At 39.4% G+C, this 26,635-nt stretch overlaps 1 protein-coding gene and 1 long non-coding RNA gene across 3 annotated transcripts in view; one reads left to right on the top strand and one right to left on the bottom strand.

Moving 5' to 3' along the window:
• LOC110047418 (endosome/lysosome-associated apoptosis and autophagy regulator family member 2-like) overlaps positions 1-14,938 on the top strand; it is a 35,816-nt gene extending 20,878 nt beyond the window's left edge. Inside the window, exons 17-32 of one of the 2 annotated variants that reach the window (XM_020753166.2) lie at positions 894-961; positions 1,591-1,660; positions 1,948-2,034; positions 3,391-3,529; positions 4,654-4,736; positions 5,769-5,851; positions 5,983-6,034; positions 7,571-7,640; positions 7,813-7,865; positions 8,729-8,810; positions 9,271-9,311; positions 9,832-9,925; positions 10,637-10,713; positions 11,112-11,217; positions 11,535-11,615; positions 12,545-14,938. In XM_020753166.2, coding sequence (XP_020608825.2) covers positions 894-961; positions 1,591-1,660; positions 1,948-2,034; positions 3,391-3,529; positions 4,654-4,736; positions 5,769-5,851; positions 5,983-6,034; positions 7,571-7,640; positions 7,813-7,865; positions 8,729-8,810; positions 9,271-9,311; positions 9,832-9,925; positions 10,637-10,713; positions 11,112-11,217; positions 11,535-11,615; positions 12,545-12,634 — 1,276 coding nt within the window. In that variant the 3' untranslated portion in view covers positions 12,635-14,938. Of the gene's footprint in view, positions 1-893; positions 962-1,590; positions 1,661-1,947; positions 2,035-3,390; positions 3,530-4,653; positions 4,737-5,768; positions 5,852-5,982; positions 6,035-7,570; positions 7,641-7,812; positions 7,866-8,728; positions 8,811-9,270; positions 9,312-9,831; positions 9,926-10,636; positions 10,714-11,111; positions 11,218-11,534; positions 11,616-12,541 lie in introns of both variants that reach the window. The other variant, XM_020753165.2, reaches the window with a different exon arrangement.
• A 2,380-nt stretch (positions 14,939-17,318) lies between these two features.
• LOC149095899 (uncharacterized) lies at positions 17,319-18,906 on the bottom strand. The gene is made up of 3 exons (XR_016204496.1): positions 18,859-18,906; positions 18,696-18,733; positions 17,319-17,415 (listed from the first exon to the last, which is right to left on the bottom strand). It is a non-coding gene; the product is annotated as an uncharacterized LOC149095899 (long non-coding RNA).
• Positions 18,907-26,635: the final 7,729 nt, after the last annotated feature.

The following is a 26,635-nucleotide window of genomic DNA, read 5'->3' as shown; positions in this document are numbered from 1 at the left end:
GTAGTATTTTAGCAGAAATTGGCTTTTACAAACTGCAAAATAACTGGATGGCAAAAGCGCTGATGAGCTCATGCATTCTTTGTAAAATTTTGTTCTTTTAGACCCATGTCGCCCAAAAGGTATTCAATACATTGGGCTCAGATTCCTTAGGACAGTTAATCGTGCTGTGCCCTCTCAATATTCAGAATTAATGTTTTTATAGCTCCATCAGAAACTGTATCGCTTATGCTAATGAGACGAATAATGTAAACAAAGATTCTTTTATTTAGCTAGGAGATAGCTATTTTAGGCTGGCTTTTACAAACCAAATATTAAGTACAAGTATTTATTCATGTCCTCACTCAATTTAAACATAAACATACGTAATTAGAGCAGTTTTCAATGGAGTGTTGTCAAAGCAAAGGCAAAATCAAACCAATTACTTACCATTTTGGCTACTCCTGAAGTTAATCTCAAACTGTAGTAAAACCAAAACCGAAGTTATTGCCTGATTTCTTTCAACATTCAGTTGAAAAAGATAAGTTGACAGGTGAGTTTTACAATTGACAGCTTTATTTTAAGCTTGCTTATGCTGGTGCTTAAGTGTTAGGCATATTTTTAGGCATGTGTACATGTATAATAGGCATGCTTTTGTTGGTAGCAGGAGCCAGTCTTTTAAAGTGTGAGGCAGAGAATCTATCCAGTTTTGGTCTAGGTAACCAAATCGACAGACCCTAAGCAAACTGTTTACAAGCGCAAATACTGCTGCTCTGGCCACTGAGTGACTGTTACTGATATATTGAATGTTACTGTCGAGGGACGTCACAATTTGTTAGCTTTCATTAAAGTTCATTTTGTCGATATTTGTTTTTTCAGTATTGCTAATAATTAGTTGGTTGCTTTTCTATTTGCAGATGCATCAGTTGCCCCAAGGGTAATTACGTGGACACAAAGAATCACAAGTGTGTGCCATGCCCCAAAGGTGATTGTTATGTTTTTATTTTATGGTACTTGGTCTTAATTGTCTCATTTACAGTTCATCACTTTAGGCATCTTACTGTACCCAAATTCTCAATCAGCCAAACTTATGAAGTCACTGACCTGATATGGCTACACAGACACTTGGCTGAAATTGGGTTTGGTAAATACCTAATAGCACCTTTTCTAGTGTGCTTAGGCTGCACATTAGGTTTGTTTGATCTCGTGATTGGTATTTTGTTTTGACTAAGTATCGCCAAGATATGAAACATGTCTCTACAAAACTAGCCTGATATGCTGCCAAAACATCCGAAAAAGGTATGATTACCGGTAGGTGTAAATAGCAGACCTTCAGTTCAGTGAACAAAGATTGCAATATTGTATTCAAAATTTGTTAATGGCATTGTGAAAATTTACATTGTATTTTCAAGCATCATAAGTTTTGAAGAATGCCAAGCTAACTGGATGAGAAATTTATCTTCTTCTCATCCATGCCATGGTACTTGGAGCTTGCTGCACCCAGATGCCCTCGGGCAAATTTTGATCCCATATAGCTCTCCTACTTTGTCAGTTGTTGTAATGCATATGTATCTCGGTCAGTGTTGTAAAGAGATGCACTTCTGTCTTCAACAGACACTTACCTGAATACCAGTAACCCGTATGGGGCAGATTCCTGCATCCCATGTGGTCCAGGACTCAACAGGTAACAATTTACGGTTTGTTTCATTTGAACCTCGTTATAACATGGCCCAACGCACGCAAGCTTTTATAGCTCAGTTCTAGAGCATGGTATCTGTGCGTGGAAGGCTGTAGATTTGTTTGCAGTTGAGACCACAGATTTACTGATTGATTGATCACCAATTGATAAAAGTATTTCTGAATTTTCCAGTCAATTCTTCCAATAATGAATTCATTAATGGAAAGGTTTTTTTCGTTGTTTATTATTTTTGTTGTATTTAGTTAACGCTGAGTATCTTTGCGTTATTTCAGTGAAAAAGGATCAACTCTGTGTCATTCAACGTGCCATTTTTTCTCAGCAAAGCACAGGCGAATGTTCAATCTCACTGATCTACAGGGGTAAGAACTACCATATTACATGCTGTCTTGATGAAAAGTTGAATTCTCTTTACCATTGTAGAACATTTCTTTAATAGTACTTTAAGAATTTCAAGGCACATCGAGGCAACTAAGCCTCTTTTAGGTTTCACCCGTGCTGTCCCAGAGCTTGTTAATAAGTTTATCTTCTATTTCATACGAAGCATTCATCTAACTTGTATTTTGTTGGTTGGAACCCGTGAAATAACGTAAAATCCGAAAACTATTAACATATTATCTCTGCAGTATTATCTCTAATCTTTCAAAGAGTAATAGTGAAAAGTGATGGTGAGAAATTGTACTTGTGTGATTGTTAAATCCCTTGTGGGCATATTTGAATCTTGTGCGTTGAGGTAATTTTACACAAGAATTGTAGAAGCCTGTTAGAATGTGTATTTTTCAACGAAAGATTAAAATAAATGAACGAGCGAGGGAATAATAAGCACTTAATGACTGGCCGCAACGGAAACAGTGAGTTTTATTTCCCCGAGACCCTCAATGACATTGAGGGTCGAAGGGAAACAAAACTCACTGTTTCCCGAGGGGCCAGTCATTAAGTGTTTTGTTAAAAAAAACTGCGAAAAACTGATTTGTACGAGCGGCAGTCAAGCAGAGCTGTCCTACTGAAACGACACGATAACAGTCTTTTTCTTTGCAGCCAACAAAAATAAAGACAATACTTAACTTTGCCTTATTCTAATGCTTAACTCGAGAATTCTGGCTTTGATTTGACGAGGAACAGCATATTTTGTTGTAAATGACGCAACTATATTCCTACCTGGCGAGTGGCGACAGCGATCGAAGAGCGAGTTGCCGAACGCGCCCGACCCATTTTTGACATTTTTGGCGCCAAATTAAAAGCTTGAAGACACAATGTTCAAATTTCCCCTTTGTTAATCTGATATGTTTTTCCCCAATTATAAATCCCTTTTCTTGAATAATGAATGCCTTCTCTAGTGAGAAACGTTGCCCGACTTCAATGGCTTTTTGACATCAGGCCGACTGGCACACAAATTTGCCGCTGTTTCAAGGTGCACGACCTGATCGCGTGCGAGTCGAAAGTTCAAGTTGTTGTTTTCCTAGGGAGTTAGTGAGGTTTGACCCACGGCACGTGACACGTTCTCCTCCAATCGGAAAACGTGTTTGAGTTAGGGGGTATAACAATGCCTCCTGTCTTCAATTACATGTTTTTCTCACAACAAATCTTATATGTCGTTTTATCTTTCTTACAATCTTTGTCATGTGATTTACACAGTGTAGTCAACCTTAGGGCTTGTCTACAACAGGAACCTCGAGCGCACAGTGAATTGTAGCTAATCACTTTTCGTCTTTCTGTAGGACTCACAGTGTTGCCAGTGCTCCGTCATTTACCAGTCGTGGTTTCCGCTACTATCACCTCTTCAACTTGAGTCTCTGTGGTCATCCATACCAGCTAGCAAAGTGCCACAGCAATATCAGTCTTAGTTCTGGGAAATCAGTGAGTATGATTGGTTGATTGCACAGTTCACCATGTTACACGATTGGCTGAAAAAACTCACGCCACTTTTTCATCCAATCACATGTAGAACTAAAACTAACCGTGACTCGTTCGCACGCTTTTTCCCGCGCTTCGCATAATTACTTCGAGCTCTGATTGGTTCATTGTATTGTCTGCGTGCTCTCTGATTGGCCAGGGTGATTACTTTGGTTTTGGTTTCACGACACTCAATTGAAAAGCGCTCTATCTAGCATCGTCCAGGAGTTTGGTTTGAAAAAACGGCGATGTGGACGCATGGTGGTATAATAGATAGCACGATAGGCTCGGAGCGAGGGGTCCGGGAACGAGCCCTGGTCGGGGTCGTTGTAGTGTGTCCCTGGACAAGACACTGGCAAGGGACGAAAATAGGAAAGGAGTGTGACGTGGGAGAGCACCATAAGCCCTTCTCCTATTTTTTCTCTCGCCTCTTTTCGCGTTTCTCTTCAACTCGAGGAACGCCTGGAACAGCCTACTGTATAGCAAATCGCAGATACCCTGGGGTAGCTGTTAACTGTATGGAAATGTTCCTTGTAAACGGCCACTGACAGTACAAAGTATAGGTAGCCATTTACATGTAGAACAGAAAGTACTGCCAGATTTAGTGAATGTCTGTTTGATTGTCTTGTCCAATGTTGATTGGGACTAAAAACCGTTCTGTGTTCTAGCTTTGGCCCGTAGTGATTTGTGGCGTTCGTTACAGTACTTACATTTAGTAGAAGATGTGATCATACTATGAAGTTCTTTTATTAAAGCGGGAATAACGTTAAAGGGAGTTTTCTCGGCGGTGTCCGTTTATAGGAACTTAGACACAAAAGGGAATGTTTCAAGTGGCCTCTCTGTGGCGGATTATAGGAACGTAAAAATATACATTGTAAAATTTCTACGAGAGTTCAAACAGAGTTATTTTTAGGTGCTCATAAGAGAAAGTTTATGTACTACACCTTGAACCAATGTTTAAACCTGAAGTTAAATAAGTGGGCGGGGAAAATTTTGAGGGCATTTGACAGTCTTGCCTGTCTTCAATCTTGCGATATGTGTACATCTGCTTGACACAGCACCTTTAATTTAACGATGTTTTTTGACAGGAATACTACAATCTGACGTCACCTGTTTGTCGTATGACTGTCGTACCCGGTCCTCCTCAACTTGTCACCACTCAGACAATCAGGTTAGTCGAATACTTAGTTTTGTTTTATCCTGAACAAATCGCTAAGCGAAACCAAACATCCAGAAGCTTGTGCGGTTTCATTGCCCCCAATCTTGTTTAGAATTTAATCCACTTCCTTCCTAACTTCTGCTTTAATAATTTAGGGAAGACAGAGTTGCCATTATTAGGGGAAAACTTCTTCCTAGATATGATTTGTTTTTATATCAAAACGAAGTCCAACCAGCCCAAAATTCCAGGGTGGCTCTTTTCAACTAGATTGACTCAACGTGCAAACATTCAGTGACTTTCGAGGACATAAAAAATGACCCAAGAACGGCCATTGTTCATTTTTGCCTAGAGCCCTTCAACCGTTTAACCAGCCTGGAAGTAGATACTTATAAGTAGTTTTTTTGAAAAACATTTCAGAATAAAAACTAGCGGTAAAAAACGACGTTTCGATCTCTCTGAGATCATTTTCAAGTTGAAGAAAAAACGAATGAAATATACATATATAAGTACAAATTAGGGCGTGAGAATGTCAAACGATAAAATATGTAAATACAAGCGCTAAAATGTAAGAGTTAAATTAATAAACTACTATAAAAAAAACCTATATGAATAACTTTACACGGATTGAATCTGACTGTTTGTTCAAGGTTGGCTGATCTACGAAATGCTCTTTATAAAGGAGCTGAAGCCAACCTTGAACAAACAAATGGAAGAAGATAGTTCAAATTTTAAAACTGGTGACCCAATTATTTTTGGTTATCCAATTTCATCTGTGCCCTAGTTTAGTTCCATTTCCTCAGGAAAAAGTAAATTATAACTTTGGAATAGGCCATTTTGGTATTCTCGGTATTAGACTGGCACTAGCTTGCAGTCGAGGCTCATGCGGGGAGATACCATTAAAAAGACATTAATGTTATTTGTATTTGAAAACTCCCTGCATTAGCCTCAGTTGCAAGCTAGTTCCAGTCCAATACCATGAATACAGATATGGTCTATAAAGGTTAACAAAGGTTAAAGGTTAAAAAAACTGTTGTTATCTTTCAGCCTTGCTGATCGTCTTGTGGGTATTTACGAGGATATCGGTGACAACTCCACCAATGAAACATCAGTGTTTGCTGAAAAAGGAGGTATTACACTAGTTATTTTTAGTCTTTTTTTTCACAGATTCTGAGGCCAGGAAAAAGGCATAACAGGCTAATTACATAGCCTAACTTCCCCGTATTCACTGTTTTCATTCAATGCTTTGTTAACATCGCAGGTGCAGTGACAAACACCTCGACCTTTTTCCTGTTCAAGTTCCACAGCGGCACGTAAGGCATTCTTCTTCTCTCTCTCTCTCTCTCTCTCTCTCTCTCTCTCTCTCTCTCTCTCTCTCTCTCTCTCTCTCTCTCTCTCTCTCTCTCTCTCTCTCTCTCTCTCTCTCTCTCTCTCTCTCTCTCTCTCTCTCTCTCTCTCTCTCTCTCTCTCTCTCTCTCTCTCTCTCTCTCTCTCTCTCTCTCTCTCTCTCTCTTTTTTTTTTTACTTCATTTAGTAAATTAATTTTAAAAAATACTTTCCTCTGTGTTGCTTTGTTGTAAAACATTCAAGATAGAGACTTGTGCGTATTTAAATGAATAGGCCCTTTGCAGCTAACCCATAACGTGACCTACTTTTCATAAAATTATGGGCTATAACTTAACAAAGGCCAGAAATGGAACAAGCATGTCGAAAATATCAAAATGGCCAAGTTTGAGGCCCCCCATCATTAAAGAAGGAGATTTTATGACGGTCCGAATTTTTAAAAGAATGAGAAGATTTGTATGGAAAAAGTTGCTGGAGAGCAAGGTCTTGAGCAAGGTCTTGCTCTCCAGCAACATTTTACATACAAATCCATTAAATTTTCCGAAAATTCCAACTGTCGTATAAACTTACTCTTTAATTCCAGGGGCCTCAAACTTGGCCATTTTGGTGTTTTTGATGCGCTCTTTCCATTTCTGGCATTCTTTAAGTTATAGCCCATAATATAAAGATTTTCTAGGAAAAATTTAGTCACGTGACCCCAGCTGCAGAGGACCTATTGAAAGTTAGAAAGATGTAAATTCTGTTGTAATGAAGACGGGAGAGAAAGAAAAAAATCTGAGTCCAGAGCAAGAGTCGAACGCCTAACTTTTCCAGTTGGATGCTTTAACCACTGAGTCACATGGACTCGTGGCTCGCTAGCCTTTACTACTGCTAGAACAGATGGAAAGAAATATTAGTTGTGCAACGTTTTCAAGTGGTATATCATGGAATATTCTACGAGTTACTTGTATTTTCGCGATACACACACGGGCCTTTCGGCGAGAAAACCAAGAAAATACAAGTAACTCGCGGGATATTTCACGATGTACCACGAGAGAGTGTTGCATAACCAATTTATAACACAGTCAATGCAACATAAGCGTGACGCATGATGGGAAGGTTGGATGTAGTATCGTCGAATATACAACGGCTTTCCTGTATTCTGATTGGCTGTTTTTTCTATGGCATGGTATAAATGACGTTATCTATTAAGCTTAGAGGGATTATAGAACAAAAAACACCGAACTGTATTGTATTTTTTGCCTTAGGACGAATTTCTCTTAAGGGCGGTGCATTCTGGACGACGTATCTACCAAAATTTTGCTCAATCGTTTTTGTTTTTCAAGTTCGACGTTCTTGATCTATCTTAATTTTACCATATCTGAATCATACGTATTTTTCTTTAATTTATTTGCCGATATCCTACCTTAGTGGACAAGTTATTTCAGGTTTCCATTGCTTTTATTTTGTTCATCCCAAAGACGAATCTGATTTTAGCTTACACATCTCTTGTTTGTCTGGTTTAGCCCCACTCAAGCTTGCCCCAATGGTCGATCAGTTTGGGCTACAGTCTTGTGCGATGTCACAGCAGGAACGGTAATTCTTTGATTAGTTTTATTTTTTCTTTCTTTCTACTGCTTTCAGTCTTCGTTGCTGCTGTTATTTGGAGTTGCAGAAGTATGGCTTTTAGGGCGCCCTATTTTTGTACCAAATGCTTTGTAATACGTAACAACAGTGCAATAACTTTGAGTGATATTGTTTTTTATAGGGTGTGCTTGATGTGCCCTCTAAGTGTCCAGATGGAACATGTGATGGTTGTCGGTAGGTTTCAGAGATACTTAAATGGCGACACGTTTTTGTGAACAACAACAACGAAAGTACTATTGAGTTCTTCATTTGAAACTTGTGATAGCTACTTGGATGCTCAGTTTCTTGTAGTTAAATGTTGTATCGTGATCTAACAACTTCTAACAAGAATTAAGTGAAAGTCACCTACAATTCGTTAGCTCTGTTTACTTGGTGCATTAAAGGTTTGCACCAACGTGGTGCTTAAGCTCACAGAGCTGTATTTTTTAAATATTCAGTGCCTAGAGCATGTGACGTTGTATCAGTTTCGCTTGTCAAAAACGTGTTAGCCACTGTTATCGTACTAGAAGGCTTTGTTGAAACGTCGCAGTGACAAAAACTAGCTCTCGTAATATTGTGGTTATGGCACAACTACCGTCGGACATCTAGACCAGGGGCCAGTTTCTCGAAAGCCCCGGAAACTTTTCGAACCCGTAAAGCCATTTTTAGTTCATCCGTATCTAAAAATGGAGAAGCGTCTATATAGGCCTGAAACTTCTTGTATGAAGGAAACGTCAGTTCATATTAAGAACAGAATATGTGAATAAAACAGCTCTGCAATCATAAGGTTCGAGATTTTGCTATGGCTTTCCTGGTGTGAAAACTTTTCTGGACCTTCGAGAAACGGGCCCTAGGTCAATTAAGTTTGCTCACAACTTAGAGTACAGAAAGCTATCAGATATACCGCAATGTCTCGTCTAAGTATTTTACTGAAAACTTGTGGGTAAATCTCACTGGTGCATCTAAAGCTCTGTATGATCTGTAACGGCTCAGGCGTAATGAGGGGGAAAGTTGTCAAGTTGTTTTAGTAATCGTCAGCTTTGATTTAAATCTGTTAGGTTTGAGATCTTGTGGCGAACAAAGATTGCTTGTCCCATCTGTACAGTCTCTGATTACAAACAAGTCAAGTCCTCTTGTGAGGTGAGTTTGATTAAAATGCAATTTCTCCGTAATGGCTCCACTAAAAGTAAAACAGTATGGCAAGGAGAAAGTGGATTTCAATGTGAGCGCAATCACAGTAAACGGAGCGAGCGAGATTCTGGCATCTTTTAATGGTTTCCTTTAAATTTTTTTATGTGCATCGTTGTCCCTAAGATAGGGAACCTTAACAATGATATGCTAACAAAGGCAATGTGGATTCTAAAGGGCATGCTCGCTTAATTCCTAAAGGTGTTAAACATTAAGATAAGAACTAGCTAAGCTTTTTCCAACTGCAATTTGCGCTGACAACTCTGACGGCCAACAACTTGAGAAATTTGTTGTAATTGTCGAACTGTGATATTAGAAATTATCGAACTGTTTATTACATGACCAGAGCAGCTTACGGGACCAATATTAAAGTAACATCGATATTTTTACTAACGATTGTGTCTCTCCCTAGAGTGGAAAAAAATCGTTAACCTACATGTGGAAACAACCAAAGTGAGTAAGCCTTCTGTATTCTTCAGATGAAAGTGTTTTTGCTGTGAGTAGTCCCTAGGCCACTCAGTCGCTCATTTGTCACATTTGGGCAATCATACACAGTAGAAAATAAGCTCGAGATGGGACCATCACTAACTGCCTACTCACAAGGGACATCGTTTTTGAAGGTTGGACCGTAGTCACTGATGCTGAACAGATAACTAGCAATTAAGTGCTGATGTTAGAGCGGTGTTCACTTCAGTGTTGAAAAGTTTTTGGTTTTGCATTCACTACACGATTGGTGTAGAAAACTCGTGCCACTTTTTCATCCAATCAGAAGTAAAACCAAAACCAAACGTGATTCGCTCGCACTCGTTTTCCCGCGCTCGCGTCAGCTTCTTGGATTTTTTAAGTCTTGGTTGGTTCCTTGGATTGCCTGTGTCTTTCGTGATTGGTTAGAGAGATGACATTGGTTTTGGTTTTAAGGCACTCAATTGAAAACTGCTCTAAAGATCTTGTCTTGTTTTGTTGATCATTTCAGACTGTGTCGCGATGGAGTTCCCTTACCGCCTGTAAAGCACCTCAATTGCGAAATTTGGGAACAGTCAGTTGGTTCAGCCTTGAAGGATTTCAAGGTACGAAAACTTGTCAATTTTGTCTTGTAGTGGCTTTTGAAAACTCCCTCCCGTTTTTGTAAGGTAAAGTCTGCATACAAGCCAAGTGGCCCATCAGGCTGAAGCTCTGCTATCCCAGTTTCTGTAGCATGAAGCGACTAAGAGTATTTCTACTCCCCCCTGGATGGGATGCTAGTCCATCCAGAGTTACCCCTCAGCATTAAGTTCGCGGGTACCCATTTGAAGAGTATGAGAGTGAAGTGTCTTGCCCAAGAACACAGCAGTATATCCCCGGCCAGGGCTCGAACCCGGACCGCTCGATCCGGTGTCGAGCGCACTAACCATGGGGCCACCGCGCATCCCATCCCGTTGTTGTAAAACCTAGTTAAGTACGTGTAGGATTTGCATGTACAGTCACATAAAAAGTCTCAGATTCGAGCCAAGAAATTCCATGACTTTAGCGTCACTGATAGGCACAGTAGCCATTTTGACAGGTGTGCATTTAAGCGCTAGCTAGGGGTTTTGTGATGTGTTCTTGCGAGAGAGGATAAGCAGTAAGAGAGTGCATCCTCCATTTTCCCCATACAGGCTTTATTCTCAAGGTTATCCCCTCGCATGTTAGTTTTAGACATCACATGGTGCCAAGGTTTTCTGTTTTCTGCCTCTGTTTTTCTTTAGGCATAGAAAAGGAATAAATGTGATTTTGCATAATTATTTGCTTGATCTTTTCAGATTGGGATTGCTGTGGTGGCTGCCCTGGTAGTCCTCATGATTTGCACCATGTTTGGCCTGTGGTACAAGAACAGGAAGTATGTCCTTAAAAGAACTACCGTTCAACGCCTTCAAATGGTTTTTCAAATCTTACATTCACTTTCGTAAACTTTGGTATTTTTGGAGAGCAATTTTCAGCGTCCTACAAAAAGGAAAGTTTTCTCAATTCTTATTAGAGTATGTTAGAGCGGGCATAACCTGTGACTTAAGCGTCCTAAAATGATTATTTCATGCTTTCTAACACGTGTCTTCCACGTGATGAGCAATGAAATCAATGAGATCAAGTGCTCAAAAATCAGTTTTGTCGTTAAAAACTTTCTCTTACGTTCTCTACGTCAATAACCGCAGGCTAGGTTGATTTGAACCCATAAATTGGTGGGTTAACTACGAGAGGATGCAACTCTGTGTTTAACATTTCCATCTTAATCATTGGTAGGCTTAATTACAAGTATCATCGCTTAGTGGCAAGCAGTGATCGACCAGGTGAACTACCTCAGGTTGAGAAATGTGTGGTGGATGACGATGAAGAAGACGAGGAGGAGGTAAGAGATGTTTCTTTGCTTTCCATCTTGTGACTTAGGAACCCTTTAGTTGAATTTGCTGATTATTGAAAGATCTTGGATAGTTTTCGAACTTCTTCGCCGTCGTGACTTTCGGAAATCTTCGAAAGCTTTCGTGTGTTTGTCGGTAATCTTCGGAAGACTTCGGGAAATGTTTGGTGAAATACGAAAGTATTCGGATGGTCCTCGGCGTTACATCTCGTGAAGTTATACGATATCATTTCCCGTAGCTGGTATGAATTTTATCCACGACTTTGTTTTTTTCACGGTAATTGAGTCTATCGTGTCCTCCCACGTAGGTTCATTTCAGGGTCGGCAAGGACCGCGGAAAAAAAATTCTCAAGAAGATTAAGGACATGGCTAGTGGAGGAAAGAAGAAGGTAAGGTTCTCGTCTTTTGAATTTACAGTATTGCAGCACAGACCGTGTCTTGTGCATGTTGTACGCGACAAACATGTTCTTCACAGCTCTTGAATTTCACACAACTCTTTCTTGGGGTATCTGAAGTTTGATGTTTGCTTTAACATCGATCAGTCCAACTGAGGCGACTACATACTTTCAACAACGTTTCAGTTATGATCAAGGTGAACGCCGCCAGCCCGTATCGAAAGATCCCACTCTTGATTTTGTCAAAGATCCCACTCTTGATTTTGTCGACTATATTTTGGACCCTGCTTATCGTAAAACAGCAAATAAACATAAATTTGCAGAGAAGAATTGAACTTTCTTCCCCGAGTATTCTCCCTGTGGTTTGTTATTTCGTGCATTTCGTTCATACTAAACAGCAACTATACAGTAAAAACCTTTGTGTAAGAACCTAGTGATTTAAGAACCTGCTGGGAGAAGCTTGCCATTTTGAAACCCCAAAATATAAGAACCTGTTTGACCAAGCAAGATCAAGCAGCTTCTTATATGTGGGTTACAGTTAAATGATGAACTCTTGTTATAGAGACATCACTACATATACATTCTGTAATTGGCTGTGTTGGGCTTATCATAATAAAGTTGTGAATAAATACAGTTTGTACTGTATCTTTAGGACCAATACCAAGTTTATTTTTCTGGTAATTAACCTAATTAAGAACCTACTTAGCCAAAATTGCAGATAACTACCCCAATTTTGCCAGACTTCAAAACATGAAAACATGTAGGTTCTTCCACTTGAGTTTTTGCTGTAATATATCAACTGTTGTGCGTTCTTATACCTTGTGACTCGTGGCCGGCTTGTTCAGGCAGTAACGTGCCTTGCTGCCCGGTAAGGTCAGCTTTATTTCTGTGCAGTGTATTTAGTGTTTGTTGTATCCTAGGAGAAAGTCACGTTTGATGACGATGATGACGAGTATTTTGAGTCTGTGCATCTGGAGGCAGGCAAAGAGGCACTCACGGATGACTTCAATTGAACACCAACAAGCACAGGACTAACTGCAGTAAATTCATATTACGCTCTGATCCATTTAAACTAGAGTCTCTGTTGCGATCTTCACTGATGCTCAACTTTAACGATCATCTGTCAGCCCGCCACAGAAGCATTAAACTAGCAAGTAGAAAGTGCTAAATAACAACAGAGTAATGCTGTTAATGATTAAACGAGCTTAAATTCAAGGTATTGAAGAAGATTGCAAGATTTTACTACTGTCTACCCGATGTAGCACAGATAGGTCTGTTCTTCAATAGACAAGACAGCGTGACATTCTTGGCTGTTTGGCATGACAAAATGATGCTGTCACGCTTGAGGAGTCTGTAGTAAAACCCTATAGAGGCAAGATTTTAATGCTGTCTGTCCAATTATTCATACAATATTCTCAAGATCTCGTGAAAATGCCAAAATGTTTAAAACAAAGTGGCCCTGAATTTGCAATGTTGGGACGACGTAGTTGGCAAATACCCCTCACCCCCACCCCCTACTTTGTGCATATTTCGATTCCCACCAGTAGCTGTTAGGGAACTTTTTCACGGCTTTGTTTATCCTTAGGCTGACTGTTAAATGACTATAAACTGTTTATAGACTGGAGTGCTACATCTAAGCGAGTTTAGATAGGGTAGGGACAAACTGAAAAATTTAATTCGCCCACCGCTCACCTTTCGCTTATCAAGCGTGAGTCATTATGCCCACCCGTGAGCAAGATTTTGACAATTAATTATCTTTACAGTTTTGACGTAATAGACCCTTTGCATGATCCGGTCACATGGTGCGGAATTAATTTCGCTGGGACGCAAGTTACGCAGTGGGACTTTCAAAACAATGGAAAGTCGGGCTGGACTGGCACGAGTTCCTTTGTTTTGGAAGTCCCACTGTGTAACTTGCGTCCCAGCATAATTAATTCCGCACCATGTGACCGGATCGTGCAAAGAGCCTATTACTGGTTTAAGATTGCACTTGCAAGAAGGAGCACACAAATAATATAAGTGATTATATTTTCAGCACTCCCAAAGATACAATGGAAATTCATTGTATCAACCTCTTCTTTGATGCGTCCAATCATAGTTAATGGAGGGGAATGGTTATGAAACTCGGCAAAGTTCTTTTTTGTATGTTTTTGTTCTCTTTCTTGGCCTTGACCGTGCGCAAAACACAATAGTTATTTACTACTGACCGATGAACTAACTAATATAAGTGTTTTGATTGCGTTACTCATGCATAGTGTATGAACGCAAAACAAAAGATTGTGCACGGTCGTGGACCTTCCAACATAAATCTTGGCATCTTTGTTTTCTCCTTTGACGTTTGCCAGGCTTCATATCCATTCCCCTCTATTAACAATGGTCCAATAGGCCATATTCGTATTCTCTGTATTGAACTGGAACTAGCTTGCAACTGAGGCTAATGCAGGGAGTTTTTTCAAATGCAAATGACTTTTGTCTCTTTTTAATGATATTCCACGCATGAGCCTCCACTGCAAGCTAGTTCCAGTCCAATACCGAGAATACGAATATGGTTTACTTAAGTGTCCTAACATAATTATTACGACCCACCACATAAGGCGGATGTTGACAGTCCATTGGTAGACGGTTACCATTCAGACATGATTTTAGTAGTGTAGTAACAAATTTATTTGCTTAGAGTGTTTCATAGATTCAGGTATGTTTTGTTATCTTTGAGGGCGATAATTCTCTCCGTACTGTATTCAATATTTATGACACCACAAAGATGTGGTCAATGTACTACTTAATTTTTAGTAGAATAGTAAAATAGATCACGGCACATAGCTCAAGTGATAGAATTGTAACACCTGCGCTGATGTGACAGCCATTTTGAATTTTAAAAACGAGGTGACCTGGTGCGAGGTCGGGAGCTGAAAAATTATTGCGGGGTCTGGGACGACCGAGAAAACTCGGAAATTTCTCCGGATTTACGATCACATGCCGATAATGTTCCTGAAGGTTACGAACTCCAGAACCGATTTTCGAATGTTACTTGCTTCCAGACCTCTCAGAAGTTGACTGCGTTTTAAAAATCTAAACATGGCGAGACGCGGGCTAGTAAATCGGATTATTGTTCGGTTTGAGAGTTCTGCAGTTAGCACTTTAAGCTACTTGATAGCATTTTTCTCATTTCTATGTCAAGGGAAAAGACGAAAAATGTAGTTTTATCATCCATAGAATAAGAATGGCATTTCTTTCACATTTAATGTAATTGTAATGTGTTGGTGTACCGCCTGTGTAACCAGCTTTGTTTTCAAGTAAAGTGTTGGATAGTGATGACACTTTGGTTTTCTGGTCTCACTTGGTTTCCCAAACAACTACTGTATCCTGCAAATGCGATATTAGGGGCCTTACGCAAAACAAGAGGGACATTACCCATATACGACGGCGACGGCGAGGACGACGCGTAGTAAAAAATGTGTTTCTATTTTACTTCGGAATTTCGCATTTATTTGAAACTATCAGGTGTGTCTGTCGGTATTAAAACTTGCCCCTGCTGAATATCCTACGAATGCGTTCAATTCCAAATAGAAATACGAAAAGTTAGCCGTTGCGATTCACGTTCTCCAGACAACGCAGAATTTGGTAATTTCCCGTCGCTGTTTTGAAGAGGACGGCAACGAAATGTACCAAGAATTATAATGCACGTGCTCAGCCATTGTTCCGCTCATTAAACCTTTTGTTTGGTGACGTTCTCGTTGCCGTTGCCGTTGCCGTCGTGTTTTGTGTAACGAGAACGTCATCAAACAAGATCTTCAAGGAGCAGAACAATAGCTGTGCACGTGCGTTATAATTCTTGGTACATTTCTTTGTCGTCCTCTGCAAAACAGCAACGGGAAATAACCAATTTCCAAGTTTTTTGACAACGGGACCCACTACGTCTAATTTTTCGTATCTCTATTTGGAACTAAACGCATTCGTAGCATATTCAGCAGGGCCAAGTTTGAATACCGTCAAACACTCTGAATAGATCTACGTAAATGCGAAATTCCAAAGTAAAATATCAACCCACTTTTTAATAGGCGTCGTCCTTGCCGTCGCCGTCGCCGTCGTATATGCGTAAGGTCCGAAAAACTACTTATTAACCGAAAGTGAGGTCTTTACGGGAAAATCACAAACCGAGACCTTGCCGTATTGACCAATCATGTCCTCGTGTGAAAAAGAGCCTCCGAAAAAGCAAAAGTTTACGCAACTTTAACATAAGTGTCACAAACAGCAAATTACAAGCAAATTCTTGCCAGCTGACCGTGTAGTAGATTGCGGCAATTCCAGATGTTCGTACCTTATTTTGCACAGAAAAACGTCTGTAAACACGCAACCAGTTCTTGGAACTCCTATTTTCCAAGCTCCTGTGACTTTTTGTTTGCCATAAAAAAGCTTTGAATAGCCCCAGTCTTGTTTTGTTTTTCGCTCGTCCAATGTCGTATTCAGAAACCTGAAAAAACAAATCTCGCCGAGGCCGACATTTCATTCAGAAAAACTGTGAAGCGAGTGATCACGTCAAAGTTGGCTAAATATAACGCGAAACCTTATTGGTCTAAGCCATTTATATAGACAAGTTGAAAATTTATATAAACAAGTGTCCATTTGACGCGAAATACGCGCAAATATCTGTCCAAGGATAACTATGGAGGCTTTTTTTCCCTTCGGGATCTTCGAAAAATTGGGGAACATCACTCGGATATTCCGGCTCCAGTTTTAGCTGGGGAATATCCAGTTACGTGACGCGTTTAGACCAATCGCGTGCAAGCAAATATATCTCATGGAGTGAATGTCGGCAAGTTCGTGCTAAAAACCTCATTGTAGAGGTCAACGAAAAGTTAGAAGGTCCTAGAGGTGCGCGCGTGTTTTTTAAGTACAGTATGCCCGAGTACCACTACAGGACGATGTTTTTATTAACATGAGTAATTCTACGAAGAGAAAATCTCATCAAGTAGTTCAAGTAAATAAAAAAAAGCTAAGTGAATAAAAAGCTAAAACTTTTCCTCGTAAATTTTGTTTATAACATCAGAAAACCGGCTTGAAGCATGTATTTCTTCGGCGAACTTAGCTATCCTGTCGTTACATAGTTTCTAGATATTCAGCTTCATTGGGTCTTTTGATAAGAACAGATCGAGAGTTGTGTGGGTAGAGAGCGCGTGTGCAGGCCATAGACATCTTTAATTACTCCTACAATCACTGGAACTGGGCAAACTTTTCTCCCCTCAATGTGCAGGGTTCGCGCTGTTACTTTTGTCAAGCTTTTTTTTAACTTAATGTGTATATATTTCTGTAAAATTGTAAATATGCGAGTCATAATAAAGTTGTTGTTGTTGTTGCAGTGGAACAAGATCGCGAAGTTGCTGTTTTGAAGAGAGCTTGCGGGACAAAGTGCGCCGGTAAAATTTGAAATTTGAAGCCTTAAGAAACATAATTTTACCGATGATAGGGTCACGTGACGATATATACAAGAATATCATCCAGCTAGGGGTGGGGTAAAGGACTTCTACAGCGATTACAATAAACAAAAAAATTGACAAGACGATTGGTTGCAAGCAAACCTTTTATTCTTTCTCGTGTAAATGTCACCCTAAACTTTCGTAAACACAGGTTTTCATTATACGAGATTGAACTACAAGTAAAGATGAAAATTTGCTATTCGTGATTATAACAAATGTGCAGAGGAAAAAATGGAAGTTATATGCTGCTGAAACACTTCTTGAACGTAATACTATACACTGACACGCGGCTGCGTTCCAAAAAACGCACAGCTTGACACCTGAGGGGAAGAAAGAGAGAACCATAGTATTCACTGTTTTTTTAAAATATCATACCAGCTACTGACCCAACCTTGTCACCACATTTCTTTCATTACCAGGGCCCTCTTTGTCAGTCGATTCCAAGATGAAAGCAACTTCAACGGTTACCGCCATCTTTGATTTGAAAGCTAGGCAAAACTGAAAACTAGGCTGAGCTTGACTGTAGTTGACTGTTTTTAGATCTGGACCGGCCACACCTTAACATTAAGAGATGCTGGGTTTGCAGAAGAAGTGTTCACGCTCGGTGACGTCACAAAAACGAAGCTCTAAGAAGGGAACATTTTCCAGGCCAACGAGCTTCTACTTATAAACGTGTCCATTCTCTGAAATCCTTCACTTTTTAGCCAAACGTTAAAGCAGTTGCTGGAAAGTTCAGCTTTGTATGCCGCATATGGCGAATTGAATAATTGTGTCCAACTAATTTTTCGGTTTTTCTCCGCTTTTTCTTGAAGTCTTGCACGCTATCTATGGATTCCAGAAACATTTTTTATACGAGCAAAGGTACTGATCTGTCTTAATTTTGGCGCTGGTTTGACCCAAAACGCAACAAAATTGTTATGGTAGAGTCACTTTGAATAAGCCAGAACTAAGTTTTTTTTTGTTTTTTTTGCCTGAACAACTCTCTTATTTGATAAGGTTGCTTTGGCTGCACTGTCCCGAGCTGCTACAACCCCAATTTATGCACATACTCTGGTAAGAGCAGTATCAGCGAGGACCCAGAGATCCACAGTGTGGACAAATATTGGCTGTGGAATTCAAATAAAAAATGAATTATTTCACCTAAGGATAAAAGAACCTTGTGTTTTAAACTGCACAAGACGAGATGAGAAAGAAACGAAAAAGAAAAAGAAAGAAACCGCGATCCCTTCTGGCTGTCGATCTTTTGACATCTTCTCTCACTTGAAATTTTCTTGTCTTGTTTCGATGTTTCACCATATAACAGCATTAATTTTCTCAAAATTATCGTTGGGATTCTTTAAAAATCCCAACAGACGCAAAAAATACAACTGAGAAAAGAAGGAGCGACAAAAGCTCTTTATATAGTTTGGAATTATAACCCTTTCTAATTATGTTAACAAATGTGAAATGTTAATTGATCAATATGACAATATAAATACAATATAGATACAAACGATTTTCATTCGCAGTTTGTCTAATCGTGCACGGCCTAGGATGGATTTTGCCAAAGGTGAAACATAGGAGATAATTTATTCCATGCATATTTAGATTTATAACTCACGTCCATGTCTTCTCCAAAACGACCGTCCATTCTCATTCCTGTCGAATTTAAACGATATCATAATGAGGTGTGTGTTTAGAGAGTGATATGAAAAAAACATTGAATTCATTTGCTCACCGTATATATTACTACTGAAAAGCAAATGTCTAATCGTCAAAATTACCTGTAACATCACTTAGTTCTTGCCTGACAATATTCTCCTCTTCAACTGAGTAAGAAAAAGAAACAAAGGAAATGTTAAGTTAAATATATTAAAATTAATTAATTAATCACACACAGATAGTTAATTGAATGTTTTATGCTGTAGGCATCGATGCATATATATCTATGGGCATTTTGCCGAGAGCAGGGGAACTGTTCCTAAGGAAGTGCCCCGCGCGCAAACCTCATATGATAAATTAGTAGCAAACAATAAAAAAGCACGCGAAAACCTTACATGATAAATTGGCAGCAAACCAAGAAAACAGCGCGCGAAAACCTTATATGATAAATTGTTAGCAAAGAATGAAAACAACGCACACAAAAATCATATGACAAATTGAAAACAAACAATGAATATAGCGCGCGCAAACCTCATATAAAACATTAGAAGCAAACAATATCCCAAAACCCGAATCTAATAATTGTTTTATTATACACTGAAGGAAAAAAATGGAAGTCATGTTTTTGCTTCTTCACCGACGGCAAGCAACACAAAGCGCGCGAACTTGACATGATTACCCGTGACCTTGAGTGTCCTTGACATGTTATTGTATGATCTGCAGAGATGACGTCACAAGCGCTGATTTCGAAAATTCACTGTACGCTTTCGGCCAGTCAGAAAAGAGATAGTGAGTTCGATGTATAATAATACTTGCAATGCAACCGAAAAACCATACGAATCCTGGGTATTATTTTCGTGATCCGGGAGAGGAATGTACCACCGCAGGCTAACTTTTTTTCCTCTCTGCAGATTCTGCCTATGACATTGTATCGACGAACTGTAAACAAGACGTCTTTAAGTAATCCGCGGTAAACACGAACACATTTTTCGGGTCTGAGTTTTCGAGAAACGTAGAGACTCTGGCTTTTTCGGGTCTGAGTTTTCGTTTTCGAGCGTCTCAATTTACGGGTCTGAGGTCTGAGTTTTCAATCTCGCAAGTTACGCAAGAAAATCCAAAGAAAACCAAATGATGGAAACCAAACACTAAGCTGACTTACATGTAAATGGCAAATGAGTCGTTAGAAAACTAAATGAAATTGAAATGTCGTCTAGGACAGTAGATTTTTCTTCCACCCCCTTGCAAACAACAAGGTGTGGGTGGTAGTGAGATTGGGGGGGGGGGGGGAGGGGGGGGTCCTTTCTCCATTGCCACTATGTCATGGTACTTCGTTCCCCCTCTACATCCTCCTTGAATGGGGCAGGAAGGATAAAAACACTACGCTCTGGACAAATATCGTTTCTTTTTTTAACAATCCATTCAGTCATTATTCCGTTTATTTTTGAGATTCAGATCATTTGAACCATCTTGTTTTTGTAGATATTCTTGAGTTACCGTCCCATTTACCTTAACACGAATACAACTGCATTTTGGCAGGGTTAATGAAAATAAATTTGCCTCCGCAAGATTTTTTTTTTCTTCGTGAACCACGTTAAAACTATCTCAATTAATCTTCAGAGCAATTTAGTTGCGTGCAAAATCTAATTCAATTTTTTTAGTTCTCATAGATCGCAAACATATTGCCATCTCGTTCCTTATGAACTCTGACAACAACAGCAGTAAAATTAACACGAAATTATCAATACAAATTTGGATGTAATTTCGTTGCATTAAAGGGGTTTTGTGGTCAATATTGACAGAAGCAACATTATATTACTTTCGTTGAAAGTAAAAGTTCCAGAGCGGAAAACAAGACGCTGTACTGACCTGCGATGACTCAAACGGCAACATTAAACGCAAGAAAGATTTCCCCTGGCAATACTGGCCTAGCAACGATTACACGTAATGAGATGTTTATCTCAGTCGTATGTCCTTTTTGATGCTTTGGTGGGCCGGAGAGCAGGGAGCTGTATTTCCTCATTGTTTACATTAGGTTGCGGCAAGTAGACACCACCTCTGACGTCTTTCCTTGACTGTCTCGTTTGCACGCTAATAATTAAAAAAAAAAAAAAAAATGCCCCGCCACCAGTAATGCCAGGCGATTTTTTCGATCCGAAAGAACAGCGAATATTTTCAAAACCAAGGAAAAACCTTTAGGTGAGATCGACATCTCGAAGTCCTGTCATCTGACCTTTGAATCTGTAACGCGTCACGCCTTCCGAAAACGAGAAAATTGATGCAAACATGCAAAGGGTTTGCCGAAGTGCCAAAATTAAATTCAGGGAAAAGCTTCGCTCACTATGAACTTGCGGTTTGTTCTACTAAATAGCAAAAGAAGACCAGCGAACTCAGGATCTACTCTGTTTTTCCATGCAGCGTGACGTTAAAAATAGAATTTTCGCGAGAAAATTTAGCCTAAATAATGGTAAGGATTTGGCAAGTTTGAAATGTTTCCATAGGTTAATAACGATGTCACAGCTTGAATATTCTATTCTGCAGTCCAGCTAACTATTTTTTGCAAATATTTTAGTAAATCATGGATAACAATCGCAGAAAGTCGGTATAAGGTGATATTCTTCGCTAAAAATTTGGCGGGAAATATTTCTGGCTAATGTTTTTTTTTGGACTTTGCGAGACCAATTACTCCGATTTGCCTGTAGATACCAATTTTAACTAAACTGGATATTGATAACAGTGCAAAAGACTATCACAAAAATGTCTTTCTGTGGAAATAAACTGCCGCACTTTTGAAACACGACTCGCTGAAAATGGCTAAAATTTGGGTCACGCTCATATCAACGAATCGGCGGCGATATTTGGCACCTCGTGAAAAACGTAGAATTAATGCGAAAGACCTCTAATATTTTTCAATCAACTAATAAGGGGACAAATATTATCTCACGAAAATAAGAGTTTCTGGAATTTGTAGGAAGTATCTTTTAGGCTCACCTAAAGTTGCCCGAAATTTTGGCCATTTTAAACCGCTTGAGAGGCCAAAATCATAATGTGGTGATATCTCGAACAAAAACGGACGCCTACCTCGGCAAATGTCATGGTTGTTAATCTTTTCGGATAGCTTTTACACTGTGAAAAGATGAATGTAAATGGCCGACCTCGATCTTTTGGTACTGCCCGGTTTTCTCTGACAATGGCACTTAAAAAAGTTTTCCGCGCGTTAATGGACATATTTATTCCACAGTCAATAACTGGTTAATTTTGACCAGGCTCACGACAACCTTGTAAATCCCGATGGACAATGTACGCAATAACATTTTGCGTATGGTAATGAATTCGTTTGTTCTACAGTGAAGCCTGTATTAAGCGGACACCCTTGGGACCCTCACTAGTGTCCGCTTAATACAGGGTGTCCGCTCTAAACAGGTCCTTATCTATTGTGCATTATTATATGGCTGTGTCTCACAAGGACTGGGAACTACCGAATTCACGAATTTGATTGGCCGAAATCGATATTGACAGCGGTCTAGATTTTCCCATCTAGACCGGCATCTGTAGACCGGTTTCATTTTGCGTTGAAAAAGTAGCAAACTAAAATACAAAAATGTTCACCATTTTCTTTTATTTTCTTCGCAATCATTTATGGAAGTGCCAAAAAGCCTGATGACAAAAAAAGAAGTAAAGAGGACGAGCAAATTTCGGCAGGTTTAAGTTAAGCTCATCGCCGTTCGCTAGCAAAATGTCAGGAAACCAGTTACATTAAACGAATTAAAGTTTTCTTCTTTGCCATATAAGAAACATCTTATTAACCGAGCTAATTCGGTCTATATGGGAGAATCTTGACCTCGGTCGTGTGTACAGACCTCACTGCGTTCGGTCTGTACTCACGACCTCGGTCAAGATTCTCCCATACAGACCGACTTAGCTCGGTTAATAAGAGCTAAATAATACTTAATTATTAAGAAACCAGAAACTGCATGGGACCGCATACGATAAACGCTGCCAACGTAGGATCTACAAGAGATCTGATCAGCCAAAAAAAAAAATGTATAAAGACAAACAAACCCTTATTAACTCTCGTGTAACTCAATGTAACACAGTGTAAGATCAAAGACTGCTCATAGCACAATGTCCAGTCAGTCAATGCATCAATCTGGAATAATCTACTTAGCTTTAAAACGACATCACTTAAAGGAGTCTGGGCTTAGCTTTAGAAGTACAAAGCGCTTGAAGTGTCCGCTTATTGCAGGTTTTGTGCAACAAAATGGCTTAATATTGGTGTCCGCAGTTTTCGTACCCTCTTTTATTTTCCCAATCTTTAGTTTCAAACGTGCTTAAAGTAATAGTGAATTTTATTTCTGTCAAATCCTAACGGAAAGTGCTTTTTTTAGCTGTTGAAATCGTCTTTTTGGAGCAAAACTGTGTCCGGGCTCTGGAACCGAGTTTAAGGACCTTGTGACGTCACTGGTTGTATTCACGCAAGAAGCGCTATAGATTCTCTCTTGTTTTCACTTGATTTATTCAAGTTTATTCTTCATATTGTCGATACCTACTAGTTTTCTACGTTGTAATTTCTGTCCAGCCTTGACAGGAAATACACATCATAAACTTTGGAGGGCGCCAGAGAGTGTAGATTCACCAAAATAAATGCTACAGATTAGAACAGCTTAGTATACTTTTCGAACATCTCGAGTACTCGATTGGAGATTTCGAAGACGAGTGTGGCAACTTTTAAATCACGTCCTGAAGCCTAAACACGATATTTCGTCGTCTGTTTTCAGCCTGGTTCTGAAATTTGGATTCTCACGTTTATCTAAGGTCTATTAACAAGGTTCGAATGTATCCTCAGCAACTTTACTGCATTAACGTATCAGCCATCCGCACAATCACGAAGTTATTAACGGTCCACAAGCTTTGAGTCGAGTACTTCTTTGCACACAGAGGGCATCTTTTTATGATACTAATAAGTGAGAGTTCTCTTGGCAGACAAATGTATCTTTGAAAATTGTGATCCGCAGCAGGGTTTGCTTTATCGCCGCATACGTATCAGTGTAAACAAAGCGGGAATTTCGCTTCTCTTTTACGCGTATCTCCCAATTGCAATATTTCACGGCCGATGGATTACTTTGAGTTCTTTAGCACATACTTATGTCTATGATCTTCATTTAATAGTATCCAAGTTCAAAGCAATTCGTTAAAACGTCACTAGTTTACACTCCTTTCGAAGGTTCATTAAACAGAATTTGAACTAATTTGCATGTATGACCTTTCGCCAACGACATTGTCACGATTTCTCTCGTTTCCTGAAAACATACCTGTAGGGTCATGGCAGCTTAGTTTACCTTTTTATTGTTTTAAATTCGCTCCCTCCATATAAAAGAAGAGGGTTTCTTAAATTGTTGCTGTTGTGATAACTTGTAGGATGTAGCAGATACAACTGGACTAAAGGTCACTGTGGCACAATCTCGTCCGCTGTGAAACTCACAAAGCGTCCAGTTTCCTCGAAGCGAAGCGACTCGAAAACTCGAAGCGTTGTTGCTGCGATTCGTGCAGCAGCAGTCCGGATAATATTTTCAAAAGCCGCTTTCTCTTGTTTTCATGACTTTTTTACTTTATGAGTGTAGATATTGTTTAATTGAGAACTGACCATTTCACCAAGAGTCCCGATCATTTTGCGATCTAAGAACTCCCACTCGTTTGCTTGCTTACATAAAATATCCTGCAAATATCCAATTAAATAGACTGGAAAGCCCCAGGATCGACTCTCGACCTCTTCATGCTTAAGGCTACTGTTATTATCTGCTTTACAGCTCTGAGATGTCCTTAAGATGCTTTTTGGGGGGGCTTCGAACAGTAATCTCTTCTCCCATAATCACTCTAAATTTTTCTGCGCGGCATGAGAGTAATACAACCAGTGACGTCACCAGGCTGTTTTGGCCGCGCCAAAATGGCCGCCAATTTTGGGCTTAACCAGCCAACTTCGAACGGCTGAAAAAGCAGTTTTCGCTTACCGTATGCGAAAAACAAAGTTTGTAGTGTTTCCAAGTAAGGTTGAAACTTTATTACTAAGCAAAAATCTCACATACAAAAATTTCGTTTCAGTGGCACTTTAAACAGTAAATGTGGGAAGAAAATTTTGAGACTCAAGCTGGCGTCCAGTTAACAGAGGGTGTCCGCTTAATATGGGGTCTGCTTAACAGGTTTCACTGTAATTCAACAGAGTGTTGCAATACCACAGTGGGCCACTTTTGATATCTTAAATTTCAGCTTGGTAGTGAGGCTTAGGGGACACACAAAAAAGAAATGAATAAACATCTCATTCAATTTCCTTTATTTGTGTCCTCTAAGTCCTCACTATCAAGCTAAATTTTGATATATCTAAATCAGTCTAGTATATCTGCATACTTGTAGCAGGCCGCCAGTTTGAAAGAGTTATTATTTGGTGTTCCTTCGAACTCTGGGTTAGAAAATTAAAAAGGAAGCATACTCCATTTTTGATGCATGTTTCTGAGACATTGAAGTTAAAAAAAGGTGTCCGCCCTTGCTTTCAATCTACTCAGTCACTCAATACTAAATTGCTGGTTCTTTGCATTAAATTTGTCCTAGAGTTGTTCTGTTCTTCTAAAAGTTGGTTAAAAGCAAACGAGGAAGAGTATGGTTAATTTTTAAGTCCATTTCAAAGATATGACAACCGTTTTGCGCGCGAACTGTTATGAGACATAATTAAATAATAATTACTGGTTATATGTGACCATGTACACAAGAAAAGTTCTAATCCCTACTAATACTCTGCATACATGCATACATGCATACATGCATACATATATACTTTACTTGGTAAAGCAGGTTAATGAAGAAGAGTGGCGGAAAATGCTGACTAGACCTGCTCCAACAGCAATAAATTACAAATAGTTTCATGCAAAAGTAAGTAAAAGAACAAAAAATAATAACAAAATGCATGACAATTATGCAAATTTATATAAACGGGAGGACTAACAAGCGGCAGATTACGGTATATCAATGTGCAGACTTCCTCATGCAATGGATTGTCTCAATGGTGCTGATTTATCATATCAAACATATTTCCCTCGAACGTCTGGGTTGTTAGGCATAGCGTTTCAACCGAATAGTGATTGAAGCAAATCTTCTTATGAACGTCATAAAATTACTGTAGCAGCCAGACTAGTGATGAGAGTAGGGAAATTTTCTTGCTGTACTACCAAATTCTCCGAAGGGACATTGGAAGAAATGAAGGCAATCAGTAGAGAGATTTGATATTTTATGCTTGATTCTGTGTTGGCCCAATCTCCTTGAAACTTGCCTGGGGGAGGCTCCTATATGAAGAGGCCGGGATGGTAGTCGCAAAATTTGAATTAAAACCCTTGTAGCCACGAGAGCTCAATTTTTGCTATTTGGTCGCCTTTTCTTTTTCTTCTTTTTCTTTGTTTGTTATAGGTTCATTTTTGCATACTTTTTTCGTGCAGTTTTAAATGTAGATTAGTTTTTTCACATCGTGTTATGTAGTCGCCTATTGTTTATCACGTAACCTCGGTAAGTCTATTCTTCTGGTTCAAAATCCCCTTTTACAGCGTTGTAGTTTGTTAGTTTGCATTCAATCGTTGTCAGTTCCGGAGTGCCGTACGTATATGGTAAGTAATCACGTTTTTCCTTTCTTCTTTTGCCGTTTTTCATATTGTTGTATTTTTCGGCTTATTGAAGTTTAAGGTCGTATTTATTAATTCTGTATTTTGCTTTGTTCTAAATGAATCGTTGAGATTAAAGGGACGAATTCAAACCGTACAGGAGTGTTGTTTACACCCCAAAGGAAATCACCCCGGGCGTGGCTCGAGCGCTATATTTCACACCCAAAAGATACCATGTTAAACTCTACGATGCATTTGGTCA

The sequence above is a fragment of the Orbicella faveolata genome, unplaced genomic scaffold, assembly GCF_042242905.1.
Source record: "Orbicella faveolata isolate gen_17 unplaced genomic scaffold, um_ofav_v1 contig_48, whole genome shotgun sequence".
Taxonomy (NCBI): Eukaryota; Metazoa; Cnidaria; class Anthozoa; order Scleractinia; family Merulinidae; genus Orbicella; species Orbicella faveolata.
The sequence above is the reverse complement of the archived record's forward strand: the minus strand, read 5'-3'. Positions and strand labels throughout refer to the sequence as shown.